A 25,920-nucleotide genomic window follows, 5' to 3' on the forward strand; every position below is an offset into this window, starting at 1 on the left:
GGTAGAAGGTCCTTCTGTTTCAGTACATTAAATATTTCATGTCATTTCCTTCTAGCCTATAAAATTGCTGCTGAGAAGTCTCCTGACAGCCTGATGGGGTCTCCCTTATAAGTAACCTTTTTTTCTTCTCTCTGGCCACTTTGAGCACTTTCTTCTTATCCTTAATCTTTGCCATGTTAATTTTTGTATATCTTGGTGTTGATTTCTTGGGGTTCTTTTTGTTAGGGGCTCTCTGAGCTTCCATAACCTGAGTGTCTGTTTCCTTCCCAAGACTGGGAAAGTTTTCAACAATTATTTCCTCAAAGAGGCTTTCTTTCTCTTTGTCTCTCTCTCCTGTTTTCCCTATTATGCCAATATTGTTTCATTTAGTGTTGTCACACAGCTGCCTTAGCATTCTTTCACTTCTAGAGATTCTTTTTTCTCTCCTTCCTCAGCTTTATTGTTTTCCTGTTCTCTAATTTTCTTCTCATTGATTGTCTCCACTACTTCTAACAATCTGTTATTCATTCCCTCCATTGTATTTTTCATTTCAGTTACTGTATTCTTCGGCTCTGAATGACCCTTTTTCAGCTCTTGTATCTCTTTGTTGAAGTCATCCCTGAGATCTTCAGTACTTTCTTGCAGATCAGTGAGCATATTTTGTGACTTTTACTTTGAAATCTTTATCAAGAAGATTGGTGATCTTTGTTTCATTTAGCCCTCTTTCCTATCTATGCCTTATCCTGTAGTTTTGTTTGGAACATATTCCTCTACCTCATTTTGTCAGGGTTTCTATGTTTCTCCTTTTGTTTTAGATGGATCTGCTCTGCTTCCTGGTCTAGAGAGTAGTGGCTTATGAAGAAGGCATCCTGTGGTGCCCACAAGCTCAAGACTCTACTTTTTAGTGCCTGGATGTTCTTTGTAGTGGAGCCCCAGTTGCTCTTCTTGGGCTATGGGCAGAACTGCTTTTCTGTCTCTGTGACAGCAGTGGCCTATTTCAGTCCTCTGTGGACAGAAGTTTGCCTGAGCTGGCCATATGCGAGCAGAGCAGTAGCTTCTGCTGGGTTCATACTGTCTGCCCTGCAGCAATGACCGCTGGGCTAATGGGGTACGTGGAACAGTTGTGTAGCTGCCATCATGTAGTCACTAGGTGGCAGCCGGTCATAAGGCACCAGGCTGGGCTTCCCGAGGGGAGGCAGGAGTGCTCGGAGCTGACTCCTGCAGGCACTTCCATAGGTGGGCTAAGACAGGGTTGAGAAAGCTAGGAAAGCCTCCCTCTGCCTGCCTGGCAGCAAAGTCTCCCTTGACCTGTCAGGCAGTGAAATGCATACTGCTGAGCCAAGTGGGCCCTGTTGAGTGCACAGGGAAGCACCTCAGGGCTGAACTGCCAGCAAGGGGATGGAGCATTTGGGACTCCCAACACTGCCGGAACTGTTGGGCTGAGAGAGGGCTGGGGAAGTGTCATCAACCCACCTTTTTCTGTTGCAGACAGAGCTCCATCCAAACCTTGCTCTTCTAGTACACCTCCTGCTGCTGGCAAATCTTTCAAACTGCCACCTTTATCTTGGGTCTGTGGAACTGGTGGAGCATGCCTGTCCTCCACAGGTAGCTGGTGTGTCAGCCTCCCAGAGCGTTCCCAACTGTCCCTAGTATCCATCACTGCTAACCACCAGAACCCAATGCATTGTGGACTTATGTTCCCAGAGCAGGTCTTCAGCACCATGTGTGCAGAGTTCCTGAGTGCCTATCCTCTCTCCACTCTGTTCCTCTTCCTCTTGCCTGTGGGCTGGATGGGGCAAGGGCTTGGGTCCCAGTAAGTCACAGCTCTGCCACTTTGCCCTTCTCTGTGGGGTATTCTCTTCTTCCCCAGGTCTAGGTGGTCTGTTCTGCAATCTTCAGGTTGTTTTCAGGGTAAGATGTATTTGCTTTAGTTGCTTCCATGGTGTATGTATGGGAGAAGATTTCTGCCTTGCTTTCCTACTCTGCCATCTTTTCCCCCCCACCCTGTATTTCTTTTTATATTACAATATCACAGTACCTGTTTTATTTTTTATGGTATGTTACATGTATTTGAGATTATCTAATTGGTTATGGGGCTGATTACTTCATGTGGTAGCAGGATCTAGCTGCAGTGTGTTAGGAGACCTAGTTGCTTCAGTTCTTTTATACAGAGCTTGTGATATCCTCCCACAGTTTTGCTCTCTAGAGCAGTATAGAACACGTGTGCTCACTTTTCTGAAAGACTGCCTTTCAGGTAAAGTGTTTATGAAAATAGCTGTATCACTAACTTAATTTTGGAGTAAGTCAACTAGAGAATGGGTAACTATACTGAAAATAATGTAATTACTGTATTCAACCCAAAAACTACAGGGTAAATCCTCTTGGTACCAGTGCAGTTCTTTAACAGCTGTTCTTTTTCTACTTTCCCACTGGAAACCTAAGTTTATAGAATAATCCCTAAAGATCTGCCAAGCTTCAGATCCTTCTTTTCTGTCTCTCTTCTTTCATCTTTTTGATGTCCAGCTAAGTTAATAGCTTCATTGTGATTATTCCATTTGACAACTTATTTGTAATATGTTTGCTAGTAACCAGACTTAAACCTTAAGCAAAATGGAGCACTGTTTTGGCACACAAAGTCCTTTTTTACAATTCTATGATTTGGCGTCTTTCCAGAGCACAGAATAAAACATACTTACCCTCTTAAGGCAAATAATTTCCAGGCAAAGAAGGATCAGATTTATATCCCCCAGGTGATTATGCCCCTTAATATTTATAAGTGACAAAAAGCTGTCACAATAAAAAACCACAGTAGCCAGATCATTTAATGTCCCATTTACCTCTCTATACTGATTTTAAAGTAGCTGTTCCTGACATTCATTTGTATTAGCTGCATACAGTGTCAGGGAGTTTGAGTGGCATATCTCTTCTAAGACTTCATAACGAAGTGGTTCTTGTCATAAGCAACTGCAAATAATCACAGAAAGCCTACTGTGAACCCCTTCATCCTGTTCCTGAATATTTCAAGAAATCTAAGTCAATTCAGATACCCAGTATCTCCAACTCCAAGATATTTTAGGGCAACATTTTTGTTTAATTCAGTTTAGTTAATTTTTTACATAAAGTTCACAAACCAAGAAGTGTACAGTGAAAATTTGTCTTTATTTGTATTTGTCCATCTACCCTGGTGCTGTCTCCAAGTATTATTCGATGTATCTTTCCAGAATATCTTTATGCATGTATAAACAAAAGTATACATTATTTGCCCCCCTCTCTTTGTATGCCCCCCTCTCTTTGTACACACTGTTCTTCATCTGCTTTTTTCTTATTGTCAAAAATAGCATATCTCGTGGAGGCTTCTCTCTGCATTTTTTATAGCTTCATAGCATTCCATTGTACAGATGTACCATAATTTATTAATCAGACACTCTTGGCAGACATTTTGGTTTGTTTCTAGTTTTTTCTTAATAACCTTTAGACTATATGCCCATGTGAAAGTATATTCTAGAACTAATCTTAATTTTATGGAACTGCTGGAAACAGAAAAAGATTATGATCATGAGTTTCAGTTTTAATTGGTTCAGCTATTATTCTTTATTCTGAGATGGGCCTTCAGTTATTGGAGAATAAAGAAATGATTTTAATAAGACTTGGAGGTTAGGGAAACTATCCACTTAACCTTTTAAGTAAAACAATCCTGCATACCACTACCCTTCAGAAATTTTAGAGCATCCTTACCATCTTTTTCTCCCTCCTCTCTTTTCCTGCTGTCAGTCCAGTCAGTCACCAAGTGTTCTTTCTTCCATCCTAGTACCATTTGGATTTGACCCTTTCCAATCCCATTTCACCATATTACCCAGCCTAGTTATTTATGGAAGTATCTATCAGTACTCAGGCTTTTCTGCCCTCTAGTTGATCCTAATACTGGTATGACTAACGTTTATTGAACACTTTTTGTGTACCAGGCACTGTGCTAACTGATCTTCTTCATGCACTGACCATTTCAATCCTCATAATGACTCTATGTAATGGTGTAATATTTCCATTTCACAGGTAAAGAAATTGAGGTACAGAGATTACTTAACTAGAGGTGGTGGAGTCAGACATCTATGAAATGGTGTCAGTTCTTACAAAATTAAAGACCTAATTTAGAGGAGAAATAGGAAACCACTCCTACAAACAAGAAATGCTACACCACTGCAGTGAAGAAAGAAAAGAGAGGAAGAAATGGAGACTTTTACAGAAGAGAAAGGAATATAGAGTATAGGTGAATACATGGAGATTAGTTATAATAACATGCTAGACAAAGAAAAATAATGAATACTCCAGAAGAACTGAGTTTGCAAAGTTGGCAAATGCCACCAGCCAAACTAGCATTGGACTATTGCATCAGGTTCATTTGAAAGCTCTTAAAATATGGTCGGTTCCTAACCCCACTCCTGAGCTGCTTCTGAATTAGATGGCAGGGCCTTCCAGTCTGTGGTGGTGGTATTGTTGCAGGCTATTCTAACGCATATGCAGGCCAGAACACCACTGGCTAAAAAATAAAAAAGATACGGGGTTGACTCAAGTAGAGTATGCTTTCCTCTGAGAAATAATAAGAATTAATATTGATGAGTAGGGCTAAGTCATATGAGGAAAGGCCAGGCTGAAGAGTCCGGAATTGAAACAGCAGGCAGTGGAGAGTGAGTCACTGTGTTGGTCAGCAGCAGTGTTTTTTGCAGACTTTTCTAGCTGTAATCTGCAGAAAGGAAAGGCCGCAATAGGAACCACGCTAGGAGATAGTTGCAGTGAACTACAGTCATATTTTCTCTATGAGACTCTTAAATAGTAGTGAGCAATTTGTCAGGGTTGCTTTGTCCAGAAATATGAATTAGTAAATTTGTGAACTGAGGTTTAACTCCCTGAAGAATCTTTCACTTGCAAAGACTATGAAAAACCAGAGGACCCTCTTTCCAAATTGAATAACATAGAAATTGGTATTGGTGTTACACTTCTGGTCTATACAATTAATCTAGCATTTATTTGAGAGAGTCTGGCACTATAAGAAGTGACAGCATATAAAAGGCACAGTTAACATTCTTTGACTTAATTTAAACAGTCTAGTTCTACCTCACAGCTAGTTATAAACTTATTTATCAAAAATCCTTTTTAAATCTGTATTTCCTCATTTTACTACCTACCACTAGGACTAATAATTTTCAGGGGTCTGTCTCACTCTTTGATATTTTCAGAAATTATGATATAACTCCTTCCCCCCATTTCTTCATCTATAAAATGAAGATACTATAGTTCCAGCCATAAAATAAGATCATTAAAAGGATTATGAGAGATAATGACTGGTTCAAAGTAACCACTAAAATTTTAGGTATTATTTGGTAATAAAAATAATAGGTATTTGCTTTTTAAAAAAAAGTCACTCCTGGAGCACAAAATTAGAAGAGGCAAGAGTGGGTATGGGAGATGAGTTGAAAGAGGCCATCACAATAGACCAGACAAGAAGTGATGATAGGGTGAGCAAGTGTGGGCAGATTTTAATGATATTTGGAAGTAAAATTGAGAGAAACTTCATAGTGGATTAAATATTTGAGAGAACAAAAGATAATTTCACAGGTTTCTGGCTTAAGCAGCTTGATGAATTCGGGAATCTTAATTTGGTGGGGCATGGAGGGTAGGGCAGTGGGAGATGCTCATCATTTTAGTTTGCGATATTAAGTATGTTAAGTGCAAGTTGTTAAGTACCAACATTGTTAAGAAGCTGTCAAATACTCTTATGTACACCACAGTTTAAGAACTGTTGATGTGAAGATTTTAAAACAGAACTAGTGATGTGGATAAATATTTGGATATTTGGGTCTGAAGTTCAGAGGAGTCAGAGATGGGTACAAATTTAGGTGTGGTCTTCATACAGAAGGTAAAATGAAGGCACTGGTGGGGATGATAGAGCAGGAAGAGAAGGGAACCTAAGACTGCCCGTGAAGAATTCCAAAATTTAAAAGCCAATAAGAGGAAAATAAGCATGGAAAGGACGGGCTAAGTGTTGGGAAGAAAATCAGGCAGAAGTAATGGCACAGAAGACAAAAGAACATGTTTTGAAAAGGAGAGAGTGGTCATGGAAAGTGAGGACTAAGATTACCCATTAGACTTGCCAGCATAGAGATGTCATAGGTGGCCTTCTGAATGATGATGGGGGTGGATAACAACCAGAGGAGTGAATGGGAGGTAGTAAAATGTAGACATAAATGTGAACAACTTCAAGATGTTAAATTAACTTTGATTTCTGGACAGGGAAAGGGTTGAGGGAAGGATTTTTTTCCTCCCAAAGATGGGAGAAATTTGATCATGTTTAAGTGACTGTGGGATGGCTACAATGGAGAAGCGGGTATTGAATACACAAGAGAGAGGATAATGGATAGATCTCTGATAGAGCAATGGGATCCAAAGCTCCAGCTCCTTGTTTATCAAGGGAGGCATATTTAGTATAATAGGAGGAAACAAGAAAAGGAATAGATATATATACAGAAAAAAAATGCTGGTGCATTTTGTGGATGCAATTCTGGGGACCCTGAGTTCTGGGGAAGTGATTGGGGTTGGAACAGAGGCTTCATTCCTGTCCAGCCTGCTTTTGGGCCAGCTCAGCTCTTTGCTTGACTTTGTCCTCTTTGGTCACTTAACCTTTTAGCTTCAGTATTGCCACCCATCCCTCTCCTTTCTTTTTTCCTCCTCTTCATTTTTTTTTTTTTAATTTTTTTCAACCTCCCTATTTATTTATTTATGAGGCACATACAATAAAATGCACAGATCTTAGCATACAGCTTGATGAATTTTGACATGTACATACACTCATGTAATCAGCACACAGATTAAGATATCAAACATTCTTACTAAGTTTCCTCCCCCCTCACTTATTTCTTCCTTACTCCCACTTCCCTCTTCAATAGCAGCCACTAGTCTGTTCTCTGTGTCTGTGAATCAACCCTTTCCTTTCTTGGGAGTGAGCCCTGGGCCCATGGACCCCCCGTGCAGTGTACTGGCTTGGTTTCAACATCTTCTTTGAATTTCTTTTACTTTTTCCTGAGGCAGTGAGACCAAAACCAGTCAAGAGTCTGATGGGCTATTTTAGTAACCATCTAGAGAAACTATGTTTTTCTTTAGAAATCTAATCTTTAATTTTCATTTCTGATCATTGAATTTTCTAATATACTTGAATAAAAATCTGTTTCTTTTATTGGAAATTTGTTAAGCTCATACCATGGCCCAGGCACTGTGCTAGGTAGGCACTTTTTAATCTGAATTAAGTAAGAGATGGCTTCCTGAAGGAGTTTGGAAAGACAACATACACACCTGACTTTTTTCTCTTGATAAATGCATAGACTTTAAAATATCTAGATCTGAATCCAACTTCTTTTTGTAAAAGAGGCCAAATTAATATATTTTTGTTTGAGAATATCAGTACAGTGATCTTTATATATTGTACAACACAGATACTCCCTTTTCCTTAAGTTCTGTTATTTTTTCATGTTACTTCTATAATTAAAATACAGAATCCCCCCACCCCCAAAGTAAAGTGTCTTTACTGTATACAGGTGGTCTTAACCTGGGTTCTGTACATCTCAATTTATCTATGGATTTATGGCTTTGTGGATCCATGAACCTTCCACAATTATATCCAGAATTGAATGTATATACATGTATTTCCTATGGTAAAGAGTCCTTAATTTTTATCAAATTCTCAAAGAATTCTATTATCCAAAAATATTAAAATATTTATTAATAAGCTTTGTCCTACAACTATTCCATACCATTTATCATTTTGATTTTCTCACAAGAGGAAATTTTCTCATAATTGTACTTTTTAAAATTCTTGATAAAATTTTGATATTAATACAGTATTTGAAGTTGACATTTAAACATTAGAATTTGCTTTTACGTTTATCTAACAATACTATTATAATCATGCTACATTTCTAGTTGCAAATACATTTTTGTTTGTCCTCAGTACCAGGACCCTCTGGTGATAATGGCATGAATATTACCATGATCTTAATGGCCTGGATGGTTATTGCAGTGATCTTGTTTCTACTGAGACCTCCTAATCTAAGAGGATCCAACCTAACTGGAAAGCCAACAAGTCCCCATAATGTAAGTGTTCTGTATTAGAAATCCATTTGGGTGGGAAGACAGGAGTTGCCTGAAAAGGGGCAAGAGTTTGTTTTGACTGAAATATCTGAATTAGCAAAAGGAAAGTTAACTCATGGGGTAAGTTCTTCTTTTGTAGTCCTAGTAAATCTTGCAAGCCCAAGTGGCTTAGTTTTTGTAGAGTGACGTATAGAAAGTACAAACCAGAAGCCCAAAATCTTTACTCACATGAGAAACATAAAAAAATGATATAGTTCAGTAAGCCATGAAACCATAAAACTCTCAGAAAAAAACAGGCAAAAATCTCTTGGACATAAACATGAGCGACTTCTTCATGAACATATCTTACCGGGCAAGGGAAACAAAAGCAAAAATGAACAACTGTGATTACATCAAGCTGAAAAGCTTCTGTACAGCAAAGGACACCACCAATAGAACAAAAAGGCATCCTACAGTATCGGAGAATATGTTCATAAATGACAGATCCGATAAAGGGTTGACATCCAAAATATATAAAGAGCCCATGCAGCTCAACAAACAATAAGCAAATAACCCAATTAAAAAATGGGCACATTAGCTGAACAGACACTTCTTCAAAGAAGAAATTCAGATGGCCAACAGGCACATGAAAAGATGCTCCACATCGCTAATCATCAGAGAAATGCAAATTAAAACCACAATGAGATATCACCTTACATTAGTTAGGATGGCCAACATCCAAAAGACAAACAACAAATGTTGGTGAGGATGTGGAGAAAGGGGAACCCTCCTACTCTGCTGGTGGGAATGTAAACTAGTTCAACCATTGTGGAAAGCAGTATGGACGTTCCTCAAAAAACTCAAAGTAGAAATACCATTTGACCCAGGAATTCCACTCCCAGGAATTTACCCTAAGAATGCAGCAGCCCAGTTTGAAAAGGACAGATGCACCCCTATGTTTATCGCAGCACTATTTACAATAGCCAAGAAATGGAAGCAACCTAAATGTCCATCAGTAGATGAGTGGATAAAGAAGATGTGGTACATATACACAATGGAATATTATTCAGCCATAAGAAGAAAACAGATCCTACCATTTGCAACATCATGGATGGAGCTAGAGGGTATTATGCTCAGTGAAATAAGCCAGGCGGAGAAAGACAAGTTATCATATGATTTCACTCATCTGTGGAGTATAAGAACAAAGGAAAAACTGAAGGAGCAAAACAGCAGCAGACTCACAGAACCCAAGAATGGACTAACAGTTACTAAAGGGAAAGGGACTGGGGAGGATGGGTGGGAAGGGAGGGATAAAGGGGGGGAAAAAGAAAGGGGCATTATGATTAGTGTGCATAATGTGTGGGGGGGGTGCACGGGAGGGCTGTACATCACAGAGAAGGCAGGTAGTGATTCTACAGCATCTTACTACACGGATGGACAGTGACTGCAGTAGGGTTTGTGGAGGGGATTTGGTGATGGGGGAAGTCTAGAAAACATAATGTTCCTCACGTAATTGTAGATTAATGATACCAAAATAAAACTGGTAAACATGAAAAAAAAAGATCTAATTCATAATAATCCACAGCAGTATTTCTCAAAGCTCACTACCCAGTTCCCCAGTTCTGCCCACCTCAGAGTTGATCCCTTGTCTCTCATACTTCCAGTTCCCCAAATTCTTTTACTAGCTATAATTTAGAATTCCTCCCACAACTTCATTTTCTCCCTTTCCTCACCCCAACTATTAAATACAGTAGAGACATGAGCCTGCCTGTCTGCCTAAATTCTGTTTTCCCAACCTATTTCTCCCAAATTCATTCTTCCAGTTCTGCATCACAGTAGATCATCCAAGCTGGCAAAAGGAGAGGTAGGAATCATTCATGTTGATAAATCTTGATAGTCATGATTACAACTATTTTTAGAACTTTCTTAATAAAAATATGATAAAGTGACCCTATAGGGAGTTTTCAGTACTTCTTTAATAGAACTTCCATTAAATTATTTCTTTTTTAATCATTTCCAGAACCAGTATTTATATACTTTTTCTTTTCCATTTGTTTTGGGTATGATCTCTTTAAAAATATTTCCATTATAGGTTTACTTGTTTAACACCAAATTATCCTACTACGCCTCCAACTTGTGAAATTCCCTAAATAATTGCTACTTTTCCATAACTTGTATTGTTAATATAAGAAAAGTGTTCAGTTAGCCTAGCTTCTTACATAGGAGAAAGCAAATGTGCAATGTTAATTGGTCAGTGCTTTGGCTTTTTTTAGGAGTAGAACATTTAGGTATGTAGCATGCTAAATGAAAGAAGGTATCATTAGCACTATTAACAAGCCTTACATTTATTTTTGTTTTTTCTTGGATGGGGGTATACATAAAGCTTGTATATTGTCTTGATAAAGTCAAGACTTAGCCTTTTTTCTTTCTTTGTATATAGCTCTATTACTTTCATATCAAAGAGCAACGTCTTCAATGTGTGGAGTTAAAGAAATCGAACCTAATGAGCTGACTTAGAAGCCATTAAAAGTACAGAAACATAGAGTCCCGTGAACCTTGGTTCATTGTAGGCCAGCAGTTCTAGGGTAATAGTCCCACTGCCCTAGGTATAAGCAAGAAAACATACTAATTCCAAGCAGAAAGATCGGTCATCCTCAGTGGGGCCTCATATAGCATGTTGGAGTAAAAATAAATGGAATCCCCCTGAAGATTCCTAAAAGCTCTGATCTTTCCTTTACAATTCAGGCACTCTCTATTGCAAGCTGGATTTATTGGTTTATAAATCAGTAAATCCAGAGCTTGGGTGAGGGTTTAGGAAGTTTAACACTGTTATCCAAGACCCAGTTTCTTTCCTCATACCACCTCAGACCTTGGAAGGAGGATGGGTGGGAAGGGAGGGATAAGGGGGAGGAAAAAGAAAGGGGGCATTATGATTAGCATGCATAATGTGGGGGGGTGGGGCACGGGGAAGGCTGTACATCACGGAGAGGGCAGGTAGTGATTCTACAGCATCTTACTACTTTGATGGACAGTGACTGCAGTGGGGTTTGCACTAGGGTAATAGTCCCACTGCCCTAGGCATAAGCAAGAAAACATACTAAGGTCGGCTCCTTCTGTGATCATAGGATGGCTGCCAATAGCAGCCAGAGCCACATGCTTCCTCGTTGGCATTCTGTGGTGAAAAACAAGTCTCCAGCTTCACTTGGACTGGACTGGACTCAGTCACGTTAGCAAGATGAATGAGACTACCTTTATTATTGAAATACCACCTCTGGCACTGTCAGGGAGAGCAGTTTCACCCAAATCATATTACTGTTACACAAATTTCCTCTTTTCCATACCACAGGGAAGAATGAGACAAATGTTGGTGAATCACAGTGTTAATCTAGTGCTCTCTTGTGTAAAAACATGAGAAGGTCAAATAAATGATTTGGGATTTGGGGGGGGCATGCTCAGTTCTTACTATGTGTGTTAAATTGGTTGCCATGAGACTTAAGAAATTTATTCCATAATTTCTTTCTTTCTAATGCCAGGGACAAGATCCACCAGCCCCTCCTGTGGACTAACTTTGTGATACAGGAAGTGACAATAGTTAACACCTTGCACGACCAAATGAACGAAGATAACCCGAGTACTCTTAACCCGATTAGAAGTGTTTTCTTTTTGCATCTGCAAAATGGGATGGTATAGTTTTCATGAGCTTCTAAAAATTTCACTTGCAAGCTTATTTTTGCTTCCTGTGTTACCACCATTCCTTTTCATGGTATACTTGAGTTAATGATTATATTTTTAAAAGTTACATGGGCTTTTTTAGTTATCCTAAATGTAAACATTCCACTCATTCTATTTGTTAACTGTGATCATAATTTTTGTGATTTCTGGCCTGATTGAAGAAAACCTGAGATCTCTGCATTTAAATATTTTAAATAGTTTTGTAGGTTTTAAAATTGCTCTTTTCACAATTTAAAAAGTCACTTGAGCTATATTTACATTTGCTTTGGTAGTTCATTTGTGGGTGGCAATTTTCTCTAGTTCTTGGGACTGTGGCAGCCTTTGGAATATTTTATAAGTTATAGCTGAAATCTGTCATCCACCATAGCTGGCTTATGTGACTAGAAAAGCAGGAGAGACAAAATGAAATAATTACTTAGTGAATGTTTTTTATTCCCATAAAAATATCTAATATTAAGAAAACTTTAAATAAACATGATTTAAATATGGTAGATGATTTATAGTCCATTATGTGACATTTGTAAGCCACTGCACTAGCCTTACAAGGTTCATGAAAGGAGGAAAAAAATTAATTCTTTCTGCCTTTGCCAGATATAATCTATACAGAAATAATTTAAGTTATAATTTATTTTTTGAATGGGTGCCTCTCAGGAAGCTGCTTTTCTGTTCTAACACTTCCCTGTTAAGTGAAACTATCTTAAAGTTGCATTGGGGTCTTGTTTGGTTGCTGACATTTGAATGCTTACTTGCTCTTTTTTTTTCTTACAAGAAAAAAATTTGAGTCTTTTGTTATCCTTCTTAATTTACAAGACGGGAAAAGGAGGAAAATGATAAGCAATCAGATCTTTTTCTTCCCTCATCTCATTCTTGTTTGGGAATGGGATGAATCAGGGTAGAGAGAAGCATTAATATAAGTAAAAATTTTGAAATGTACAAAAAGTAGAAGACTGCATTGTTTTGCCCAGTTTGAAAGAAAATTCATAGAAATGGCATTTTTAGAAAGTCTGCATGACTTTTGTGATTATAGAATTTTTTCTTAGGAAGTGATTACAAATGACCTGTGGTACTAGAAGTTTTTTTCTATCAATGTAAGGATTTTTTCATCTTAGATCAGTCTAGCTTTTCACTGTATCAATCTGAGAAATTGTATGAATCAAGTAAACTTCTCTTTATCTTTGTACTGTTTAATAGAGTCTCTGATAGAATTGTGTGATGCTCTTAGAGTATTTTCCCCCCTTTATTATGGTTACATTCTAGGCCATAAACATTATAAGGGCTTCATTTCATCATATAATACACTATTGACTGCTTAGATTCCTCCTGTGCATCTTGGCTTTGTAATCAACTTCTTGAAATAATATAACCTACTGTTAATTACTCGTGCTAATTGAGGGATATCATAACACACATAAGTCAAATCTGGATAAATGAACACCACAAATTTAAGGTTTTTTCTCTTGCCGTGTCCTACTGGAAGCCTTCGCAACTCTATAGCTATTTAAAGCAGAAAGGGTAGAAATGGCATAAAATGTAGCTAAATGCCTATAAGCATTCCTTTTTCTGCTCTTGCCTCCTGAATTTTGAAGACTTGCACATACATCCTAGCAGTTTATTTCCTAAGCTGCTAGAAAGCTGGTGTCTAGCAGAGATACTGATGTACTCACTGAATCTACAGTTCACAAATAATTGAGGATTGGCTTTGGTTGAAGATGTGGCTGTGTCATAGAAACAGAATGTCCGGTGTTAGCTAGAGACCTGGAAATCTTATTCTGGAAATTCTTATTCTTAGTTCTTCACTTCTGTCACATACACTTAATTGACATTACATCTAGAATACTAACCTTTTTCTATATGGACCATCTATTTAATTAGTAATAAAATTTATTAGTGAAATATTTAGTCTTCAGTTACCTCTAAAATTCTTTGCATTCCTGAAAAAGACAGTGTATTACTGCATATAAAGGATTCCTATCAACCTAACAAGTAATTTATATCATTCTATTTAATTCTTAAAGCTTCTACATGTGGCCTTCTTATTGAGCACACTCTTATTCATTATTTGGCCTGTAAACATTCACCTGAACTGTGACTACAATCATTTTTCAATAATCTGGAAAAACGAGAGATAAAGTTTCACATTTTAATCACTTTGGCTTTTAAATATTCTGCAAATACCATTAAGAGTTCATTTTGGTTTAGAGTAATTTAATGTTGTTTTAAGCAAAATAATTTGTTTTTGCTTTCCATATAGAAAAAGTTAACATTGGAACTGTATATAGTAAAAGATTTTATCATGTACCTATCCAAGCACCATTCCAAACTCAGCAGGTTATATTTTAAACAGCTTGCAGAGATTTTCCAAAGTAAGCTATTAAGTTCAGCTATTCCATGGTTACTTTTAGTGTCTTTGTGGTATGTCATGTGATAGTGTTTATGAAATTAAAAAATTCTTAATTTTCAAAGGAACCTTGGAAATATATCACTCTGAATGAAAGTCTGTCACTCTAAATGAGTATGTGCTAAAATTTGACCAGCTCAGCTTAAGACAAAAAACAGCAACTTGGAGGAGAAATGAAGAGAGTTTACAGTTAGTGGGTTAAATTTTTGTTGTTGCAATAGTACGTTTAGTCTTAACATAATATTTCTAATTGAAAAGTTATATGTATGTGTCACCATATCTGATGATTACTTTGTTAAAAGCAAAATGGGTCATGTGATATATTAAATCTTAATTGCTGTTTTTAAATGTTTGATCATGCCAAACAAATCATGTCTGTGCCATCCAGGGTTTATTGTAATCTATTAATGAGTACTTGGATTGGGGTAAAGGGCTTGTACTATGCACTTTTTATTAAAGAATAAATAGAAAATGTTAGTAAAACTCGTTTTCTGTTTGGCTTTTGTGGGAAAAGAAGCAGGCATTTTTTGCTTAGTAAAATGTTAACATCCTTTATTGAATAGTTTATAAGGCTTTTTACCATAACCTAACTCAAGACATTCTCCAAAGAAAACTTCTATGTTATAAGAAAAATATTTATACAATAGCAGTATGAGGCCAGTATTCAGAAGTGAGGGTTCTAAGAATCTCTAGGAAATTAGATTGCAGTTACATTTCTTTCATTATTATTTTTTATTTCTTCCTGAAATACAGGGTTAATAGATATTTGCTTTAAGGAAATAATATCTAATAATGTTAGTTATTTGAAAAGACGTGTTACCCAAAAGGAGCTAGACATGTAACTGTACTGAAAACACAAAAGTGAAAATCTGCCTTTGCTCTGTGACCTGGAATGCATCCATATATTAAAGATTATTAATACCCATATACATGTAGAAGGCATAAAATTGCTCTGGCATGATTATGATGTCAGTGTTTGTGTGATACTTAAGTATTATTTAGAAATGGCAAAATTTGTGAAAAACAATTTCCTGGAGATAGTGAATGATTTAAATCTAAAATTTATTATGTATATGTCAGTGAATATCTGAATCCCCAGTATAATTAGTTTTCATTAAATGACTGCAATACTAGTTTCTCTCCCAGAAAATGAAATTCTATTAAATGAGACATGCTGTGTCTCATTTAATGGATTTGAATGGCATTGTTTCTATTTGTTTTGAAAAACTGCCATTTCATCTGATGGTTTTCTCAGTTTGAAATCTCAATGTATGGAGTTGGTTTCCCCCCCAACCCCAAAATGTTCCAGAAACACCAACCATGATTATTTCTCATGCTCAGATTTTTTTTAAACTGGAGTTATTAATGTGATCTTTTCCCATGGGGAACTTAATTTTGCCCATCATTTCTCAAACAAATGGACTTTGTGGTTCAATAAACATTTCAACAAGTGTTTATATTTGTCTATTGCTTAACTGTTAATGCTTTAAAATGAATGTTACTCAGGATTAGATTACAGAAGCCATTTTAAATAATCAGATGCAAAATTAAGATGTCTTTTGAAAGGTAGGTGGGAGATATCTGGAAGGCAGGGAAAATGCCAGGGGTATAGAATTATGTGTGTAGTTTTAAGAATAAAGCAACTTCCCTATCAAATACTATCCCATTATACAAAGCTCCGCTTATTTCTAGGAAATTTAGGAATGAGAAAATTATTTACAATTCTTGCAGTAACAGAGACTTTACTTAAATATCTGGTCCTGAACTGCTCATAACCTCAGACACTCATGCTGTGTCTCATTTAATGGATTTGAATGGCATTGTTTCTATTTGTTTTGAAAAACTGAGCAAAAATAAAGACCACAAATTCCACACAGGAGATTCAAGATTATAGAATAAGTCTCCTATGTTTTTAAAGAAATGAATGTGTTATATAGTCACTCATTCATTCAGTGCCACAGGAAGAAGCACTTTATATACAAAAGCGTTATGGTCCTGGCCTGAACGCAGCTTTCCCTTACAATTAATCAGTATGTAAACATTAAACTTTGGAAGTCTGGATACCTTAAAGAAGATTCCTTACAATTAATTCAGCAAGAACAATTTTGTGGTTACAACATACAGAACAGATATAAATCTGACACCAGAGCCTACATCCCCAACAAATGGGTTAAGATTTACATCCTTGCTATGTCCTTAGCCTTCAATTTTATCTAACAACCTTTTCTTAACAGACTACGTTTTACTCTGTTTTGTCTCACATTGCACTTCTGACACATCCTCTTACTTTCCCAGAGTTTGACTAGCAACGATCTGCTGAAAGCTGGTAATCTAAAGCTTCAAGCATGATTCTGGTAGCCAAAGCTAAAGCAGAAAATAAAAGTAGTATTTCAAATTATAGTTGGTTTAAATAAAGTAATATTGAAAATTACAATTTCTCCACTAAAGAATGGGTAGGGCTAATACTTCTCCCCCTCCACAACATCCAGTAATTTTTTTTAATTCTGTAACTATTTTAAGAACTCAGAGTCACATAAATAGGCAACAATTAAGTTTGATTCCCTGTGCTTTCCTGGATCAATAGTTTCTGATGCTATTCTCTAAAAACATTAGAGATATTCAAAGGGTGTTTTGTTGAAAAAAGACAGCTGATAATTGGTGTTTTTAATCACTTATTCTGTAATTTTCATCCAGTTTTTCAAACTTCCATTTTTACTGTAGCAATCTTATATGCAATAAAAATAGTATTGTCAGTAGTGTTTAGCTGTAGGAGGGAAAAAAAAGCTAAAGTAGCTTTGTGTGAGCCAAGCATAATGTTAAGGTAAACAATTCATTCAGCTTTTACTTTTCTCATAACAAGAAATTATGCCAGAGGCTACAGCATATATAATTGCTTATAGTGATTCTCAAACTTTCTGGTTTTGGGACCCCAAAGAACTTCTTTTTATATGGGTTATATCTATTAATGTTTACTGTGTCCAAAATTAAAACAACATTTTAAAGTATTATTTTAAAATAACAATTCAATACATGTCAATACAAATATTTTTTATGAAAAAAACATTTTCCAAAATGAAAATTTAGTGAAAAGAGTAGCACATTTTTGGGCATCTCTTTTACTTTGTATTCAATATGTTGTAATATGTTCCTGTATTGCAGTATGAAATTGTATATGTATTAGTTTTCAATAAGTGAAAGACTAACATGTCATGTCAAGCAGCCTGTGCCTAAACTAAGGAACACAAATTATGTGACCCTTGGACAGCCCAGTTAATTCAGAGCAGTACTTTACAGAAAGCTGAAATGAGAATGAAATGCTTGTAAAAATGCTTTGTAAAGTCCTAAATAAATAGTGTTATGTAAAGGCCTTCACTATCCAACACACACACACTCCCTTTGCAAAACCTATAGAAAGTATAGGTTTAAAATTTCCACTGAATTCCCATTGGAAGAAATTCACCCTACCAGAAATGGACAATGGCACCTTTAGGTCAGAGCCTTGCATATGAATCATAAACATTAAAGATTAAAATATTAAATGTCATAATTTCCTTGAAACCAATATAAGATTGTACATCAACTATACTTTAGTCGAAAAAAAGTTTCCAATCAAGATTTTAAATCCTTGGAAGGTAAACTGGAAAGCAAATAAATTTTGACTAGTAAATTAATAAATCCATTGCAAGAGAAGCTAGAGCAAATAGACTAATAGTTCTCAGCTTTGGCTACATATTGCACTCACCTGGATAACTTTACAGACTACTGACATCTTGGCCCCACACCTCAGAGATTCTGGTATGGCGGTCCTTGGTATGGCCTAAGCATCTACAGGTGATTTCAGTAGCAGCTGAAGGTGAGACTCAGTGACCATAAAGAATGCTAAACCTTGTGTTTAGTTCTAGAGATGAAAAGCAAAACAAAAACAAAAATATTTCCACACTAACTGACTTATATGTATAGGCAGGGATTTAACTGAAACCCTGAATTCTTCTGCAGTAGAAATATTTTTAATAGCACTAGTCACACTTTTTCCTGATGCCTAAAAATAATGCTTTATATTTTGTCTATTTTTTTTCTCGTGGAGGTGAGGAAGGGAGATGTCATCCTTCATGGATGGCTCTAACAGAAGCTCATTCAGTTAATGTGAAGGCTCTATGTTAAAAAGGAGAAAAAAAAGCCAAGAAAACAAAAACCACCACCACCATATAAAAGGAATATAAGTGGGATTATTAATTTTCAGGGAATTGGATCAAAATTACGTTACTAGGATATGCATTCTTCACATACCTAAAATTTCTGGTCCTCAGAAAATTTCTGTGGTGGTAGTAAGGTCATTTATTTTTAGTCCCTGCCCTCAAGAAGTTTATATTCTATTTACAGTGGACAAATTCAAAAGCTAACAAATAAGATTTAAGATTATTTCAGGGACTGCTAATTACTAAAAAGATGTTAAAATAAATCATAGCTTTCTGAAAAGATGATATTTGAAACTTGAATGATAAGCCATGCCAAGATCTGGGCAGTTTCCAAGAGAAAAAACAAGAAGTATGAAGGCCTTGAGATTGAAATAGACTTGGCATTTTCAAGATACCAGGTTAAGGAAGACCTGTACAAAATGAAATCAGATGTCTAAGATCTATTATCTTGTATGATCTTAGAATCCAGAATAAGGACTTGGATCTTATTACATATATAAAAGCCACTGGGGCAAAGCGGGGAGATGTAAGATCTTAATTTATGATTTTATAATCTCACTCTAGCTGCTACATGGAAAGACAAACTGTGCATCAAGAAGAAAGGCAGGAAGGTAATTAGCCACTGGAGTCCAGATAAGAGATACTAGTGGCTTTGACTAAGGTTGTGGTAGTGTGGATTATAAAAACAGGGCAGATTTGGGGTATATTTTGGAGGTGAAGCCAATAGACCACATTGACAGCTTGGCAGTGAATGAAAGGGAAGATAGAAAACATGAATGACATCTAGTTTAGGGCTTGAGCAACTAACTGAGTGATTGATGATACAAACTGAGATGGAAAAGCTTTATGGTAAGGGAAATGAAGAGGAGAAGAACTAGACTAGGAGCAAATACGTTAACTTGCTGGAAGAGAGATTTCAGTGGCTAAAAACAGATAGACAAATTATCATTCATGTGACAATTAAAGAATATATGCAGTCTTCGGCTGAAATGCTTGCTTCACGTATTCAGAGCTGAGACTCTATCATTGCTCCACTGACCCCTACAGCGGTGTTCTCAAACATCTGGTCTGTGGTCCATCCAGTGATGTTCTGCTCTGTGTAGTCACGACAACAACACTGGGTCAGTGTTCAAGCCAGAAGGGTGGAGGGGAAGAAAGTATGGAGGACCTGTCTCTTCATTTAAGGGTTTGTCCCAGAAATTGTACATATCCCTTCCATTCACATCATCTTAGCCTGAACTTGGTCACATGACTGAAAAAACAAAAGGCAAAACTATGTAGCCTTCATTTTGGGAAATATCTGCCCAGCTAAAATTTGGTTATTTTATTACTAAACAAGGAAAGTGTGGCTTTTGGGGTCAGCTGGCAGTAACTACCTCAGAGGAAAAACAATATTTCAGTGTTGGCTATGATGATTTTGAGGTGCCTACTGATCTAAGTGGAGATCTTGAGTAGGTAGTCTGACAGAGATGTGTGGAGCTAAGGTTCTATCATAGAGAGAGATAAAAATGAAAACAGAACACAGATAGTATTTGAATCTTTGGGACTGGAAAAAGTCACTTAAAGAGATAGTGACATCCAAGAGAAGAAACCCCAGGACTGGGACTAGGGGTACAACAACATTTAGCGCTCTGCTACAGTAAGAGGAACCAACAAAGTAGACTAAGAAGGAGCATCCAGTGAAAGAGGAAAACCAAGTGAGGTAAAATTCTATGGATAAGTCAAATCACAGAAATAAGAGTTAAAAAATTTTTTAAGATTATTTTTTAATGTTTTATATTGAGGTACATACAGTAAAATGCACAAATCTTTGTGGATAGCTTGGTGAATTTTGACATGCTTAACTATGACCCAGATGAAGATGTCAACCATTCTAATTTTTTTTCCCTAGAGAATAGAGAATTGAACATTTTGGCAGGATTCACAGGTAAACTTGATAAAAGATGTTTCGATGGAGTGATAGGGATGAAAGTCCAGCTGCAGTAGTCAAGGAAAGAATTAGGGATAAAGAAGGAGAGTTGAAGTACAAGTAACTCTTCGGAGGAATTTTACAATGAATGGGAGCAGAGAAATGGAGCAGTAACGTAAGTGGGATATATGGGTGTCTAAGGTGAAAGGGACAGGTTTTTATTGTTGTTTTACTGAGATGAAAGATAAAGAGTACCTGCAGCCAGGGGATAATAGTCATAGAACTCTACTTCCCTATCGTGGTGTCACCCCTCTGCTGGCCTCAGCACCACTATTATGTCTGAGAGGAACACCCACTGAAATCTACATTTTTGCCAATACTCCTTCAAGCCTACCTTCCTCCTCTCTCTACACTCATGGCCTCCCTATGATAATTGGCCTTAGAGACCATCATGATTAATCCTATCATGTCCTATTTCCCTGTTTATATCAGCATTCACTAGAAGTCCAAGACTCCCAGGTCAACACTCTACTATCCCCCTGATTCAATCTCGCACTGTTCCTCATGCCCCAAAACTCTTAACTCAGGAGCCATCATCAGCAAAAGTCCCATATCTTCAACATTTTCTCTGACCATTGCCTTCACCAAAACCTGGCCTCTCCTTAAGAGCACTGACTCTCCTACCACCCTCTCAAATAGTTTTCTTTTCCAAACCCTATAACCAAAGAATGTCAAGGGGGAGTGAGCTTCTCAGTCTCTCATTTTGGCTGCCAGGCTATCCTCTCTTCCCTAAAACTCCAACTCTTGGAAAGGCCATGCTGGCACAGTATTCCACATGATACCTTATCTTTGAAGGGCACATACAGAACTCTAGATCACTACTCATTCCTTGAAGATTTTAGTACTGGACTTGCTGCCTGTCTTCTCAACACTCTTCCTATAATGATTCTTGGTTAATTCAATATCCAAGTAGACAGTACTTGGAATAGTCAGTCCCCTAACCTCTCCTCCAATGATCCTACTGTCCACACAAATGCAGACATACACTCCCTTTGGCATATACTAGACCTATAATTTCTAACTTTATTGCTTGTATATTGCTAAAGGAATTTTTAAAATCTACATACTGTCTTGCACATATTTTTTCCTTTTAGGAGTGCAGCGCAAAGCAATCTCAATGCTGTCCCTTAACAAAGGTTCTTAGGTGTTCCTCCCACTTCAATCACTTGCTCAACTAATGGTAGTTGGTGTCAGTTAATTTTTTTTTCCCGCTATTTTGCCAAAATACACCAGAATGCAGAAAAGGGTCTAAGTCATTTCACCAAAACTGACTTGGCTTCATCTGTGAGCAAACCAAGTGGAATCTCTTGCGGATTCAAGACTACCTCCATTTGTTTTAATATAATCTCTGGGTAAACTAATAGAGCAAGACCATAATGAAAAACTACAAGAAATTTTGCAAGATTGGCAGACAAATTGGATAGCTCCAAAGCATTAAGATAACTATAATCCTGGCTGCTGCCCAGAGTGCCAGAATCAGTGTGATTAAACAGCTTGGAAATTTTGGAGAATGGTTCTGACTTCATTGGATGCCTCACACATTTTAAGTTGACATTTAGTATGTTCCTAGGCATAATAGGTTTAATATGTTCCTAGGTATAATTATAATTTAGTTAATAAAAAACGTTAAACATATAAGTTGAAGACTCAGGTGGAAAAAATATTGTAAGATTTGATATAAGTTAAACTGCTTTACTGAATAAATACTGTAAATTTTATCCAGTATTTCTCGAAAAATTTAGTAGCCCTGCAAAATACTCAAGTTGCTTTTAAAATAATCAAGGTCATTAACTTACATGGCATCTTCTGTTTAGAATGCAGAACATCCCAACATAGGCCAAAATGCCCTATTTCTAATTATGAACTTCAGCCTTAACAAAAATAAGTATAAAATGAGGAGAGACAGATTTGAGGTGTCTTGATTAATCACTATAGGAGACTACCTCCCAAAACCAGAATTCAGTTTATTTCTTTGTTTGGCACCCAGGAGAATTTTACTCCTGTGTACTGGATCGTAGTAAGGTTTTCTTTGGATAAAAGGTAAGCCTTTCTTTTGTAAAATGGACTGGAGAAAGGGTATATGTGGAAGTTGGGGAGCTGGAAACTGATTCTCTTAAACATATCTGTAAAAGGGAAAATTAACCTTTACTGTCAGATGCCAGGATGGTGTTACCCTTTGTATGTGTGCTGGGGTGAGGGAGACAATTTTTAGCAAAGTCTTACTGCATTTATTCCCAAATCATCTCTTCAACCTGTTTATTTCTCTAAATCTCCATGGCTACTACCCTGGACACACTACTTCTAATTTTTGGTGACTGTAATTAGCTCTGAATTGCTTTTCCCACGTTCACTCTTTGTATTTTCCCACTATCTTCTTTATTTCCCCTAGTTACTGCCTTTATTTTTATTTTTTATTAAGGTATTATTGATATACACTCTTATGAAGGTTTCACATGATAAAACAATGTGGTTACTACATTTACCTGTATTATCAAGTCCCCACCCACACCCCAGTGCAGTCACTGTCCATCAGTGCAGCAAGATGCCTGAGATCCACTATGTCCCTTCTCTGTGATACAGTGTTCCTCCCATGATCCCCCACACCATGTGTACCAAACATAATACCCCTCAATCCCCTTCTCCCTCCCTCCCCACCCACCCTCCCACACCCCTCCCCTTTGGTAACCACTAGTTCCTTCTTGGAGTCTCTGAGTCTGCTGCTCTTTTGTTCCTTCAGTTTTGCTTCGTTGTTATACTCCACAAATGAGGGAAATCATTTGGCACTTGTCTTTCTCCAACTGGCTTATTTCACTGAGCATAATGTCCTCCAGCTCCATCCATGTTGTTGCAAATGGTAGAATTTGTTTCTTTCTTATGGTATTCCATTGTGTATATGTACCACATCTTTATCCATTCATCTACTGGATAAAGGTTGCTTCCATATCTTGGCTATTGTAAAAAGTGCTGCGATAAACATAGGAGTGCATCTGTCTTTTTGAATCTGAATTGTATTCTTTGGATAAATTCCAAGGAGTGGGATTCCCGAATCAAATGGTATTTCTATTTAATGGTTTATTTTCTTTAGGAGTTCAATTATCACAACTTGAGGAAGTATTCCGTGCTTACTTTAAATACTCCTATTGTATACTCTCATAAGACTATGTATCTCTGCATAATAAAATTGTTATTTTCCATTTATCTTTGTGATTGTTTGATGTTTCCCCATTCCCAAAGGCAGGGAATGTATTATTCTATACTCACAATTACATTCTTAGTGACTAGCACAATCTTACCACATAGTAAATGCTTGGAGAGAAATAATATAAAAATGGTTTTTAGATTTTCAGATGACCCCATTAATAAATAGAAATCCTACATGAAAATGTGGTATATGAAGCAGATAAAGACAAAAGTAGAACTGGTCTGTTTTGGAGAAGGGAGATAGATATGGGAGACCTAGAACCTTGCCTGTTTTAACCTCCTACTCATTCCCCTTTCTTACAGACTCTGACATGCTATTACAGAAACTTAGAGCTCCATGAAACAACTTGAAATTGGCCAACATCAAGCAGTTCGCAAACATTTTTGTTCTCAGGACTCCTTTACACATTTAAAATTTGAAGACCTCAAAAGTTTTCTCAAGTTGATTATACCTATTCGTATTTACCCTCCTAGGAATGAAACCTAATGAATGAAAAATACATTAATTCCTTAAAATTGACAATAATAAATCTATTACATGTTAACATAAATTGCACTTTTAATGAAAATCACTATGTTTCCCGATAGTAAGAAGATTGGTATTGCTTTACATTTTTGTAAATCTATAATCTCTCCAATTCAATCTGTTATATCACATGTCGTTCAGCCTCTGGAAAACCACTGATTGCCTGAGAGAATTAAAGTGAAAAAAGTAACATCAGGACAGTTGACCCTTGAACAATGTGGGAGTTAGGGGTGCCCACACCTCCCAACACCTCGTGCTATCGAAAATCTGCATATAACTTGACTCACAAAAACTTAATTACTGATAGACTACTGTTAACCAGAAGCCTTACTGATAGCATGACCAGTCAATGCATACTTTGCATGTGATATGTATTATGTACTGTATTCTTACAATAAAGTAAGCTAGAGAAAAGAAAATGTTTTTTTAAATTGTTGCAAATCTCAAAAAAAATGTCCAATATATTTATTGAAAAAAATCCACATATAATGGGACCTGCACAATTCAAAATTGTGTTGTTCAAGGGTCAACTATATTATCATGAAAACGTTTTTACTTTCTGGGTCCCCTGAAAGGGATTGTCAGTATTTTTGAGAACTATTGTCTTAGATCCAAAGGTCCATTCTAGCTAGTATTGATATTCTGATTTAATTTCTGAGATCCTATTGACTGTTTTGAAGGTTATGATTATTATCAAAATACTAACAAAAGACTGTGAAGTGAATATTAGTTAGAAAAATGTTGCATTTAAAATAAAGAATTTCCTATTATTAAGAATAACAGAAAGCGCCTATTACGAAGCCAAAACTAATAGGTAATTTTAATCTCTATATATGCCAAATTCATAAAAATACCTGTATTATATAGTATTTGTCACATGCACTGCAATTACTTGCTCACCTCTTCTATTAGCTTGTGAGCTTTTAAAGAAGAAATTGGGTCTTAATCCATTTTGCATCTTCCATCTCTAGGATAATCTTTAACACAGTAGACACTAAATATTTGTTGGATGACTTAATTTAACTGCATAGAATGCACAATGCCTGCAAACCCTTTCACACTTTCTACAGTTCACAGCAAACTGTGTTTAATCAACATTCAGTATCTTTCTTAAAGTTGTCATGTTCTCAAGAAAACCGTCATCTATATGGTATTTCAATGTCTTTAGAAACTTAATCACTTTCCTCATGACGTATTTAGAAATGGTCTTCGACTTCAAGCAGATTGTCACCTGAGAATTAATTTAACGAAGTAAACAAAAAGCCACGACCGCTTTTTGTCTTCTTACGTTTGAGGTTTAAGATGACTGGAGTGAGGAAAGAGAGGAACAGAACTGTTCTCCACATTAAAAGCAGACAGGCTTCATATGTTAATTTTACTCTTCCTCATACACGCACTTACATGTTGCATACTCTCTGCTACGTATCAGGCACAAACATCCCAGACCCCGAATTTGGCAGGAGTATCTCTGGAAAATATGTCTGGAAGGCCTGGGTGTAACGCTGCTCCTCCCCGGGATCCGGGCGGAGCACTAACTGGTAGAGTCATGATGGGACTCGGCTACTCCTGACGGGAGGCGCCTCCTTCCCAGAACTGCGGTCCCAAGGGATCTGACTAAGCCTTGGGCCGTTCGCCCGGAGGACGGAGGATGGGAGTGAGCCGCCGGCCGGGCCAGACCCACAAGGCCTGAAGCCGAAGGTGCCGGCCAGACCCCCAGGCTGCTGGGGAGACCGGAAAGCGGGCCGGCACCTTCCGGTCCTCGGGCCGCGACCCGCGCAGGACCCCAGCCGCCCCGGGAGTACGG

The 25,920-nt window shown here is 37.1% G+C and overlaps 1 protein-coding gene across 3 annotated transcripts in view; it reads left to right on the forward strand.

The window, feature by feature from the left end:
- Window positions 1-14,707, forward strand: part of SMIM14 (small integral membrane protein 14) — an 87,100-nt gene extending 72,393 nt beyond the window's left edge. For 2 of the 3 annotated variants that reach the window (XM_073237726.1, XM_037002814.2), the window contains 3 exons: window positions 7,976-8,118; window positions 9,918-9,958; window positions 11,628-14,707. In XM_073237726.1, coding sequence (XP_073093827.1) covers window positions 7,976-8,118; window positions 9,918-9,958; window positions 11,628-11,784 — 341 coding nt within the window. In that variant the 3' untranslated portion in view covers window positions 11,785-14,707. The remainder of the gene's footprint in view (window positions 1-7,975; window positions 8,119-9,917; window positions 9,959-11,627) is intronic. The other variant, XM_037002812.2, reaches the window with a different exon arrangement.
- The last annotated feature ends 11,213 nt before the right edge of the window (window positions 14,708-25,920 follow it).

Source organism: Manis javanica, chromosome 5 (assembly GCF_040802235.1).
Source record: "Manis javanica isolate MJ-LG chromosome 5, MJ_LKY, whole genome shotgun sequence".
NCBI classification, from domain to species: domain Eukaryota; kingdom Metazoa; phylum Chordata; class Mammalia; order Pholidota; family Manidae; genus Manis; species Manis javanica.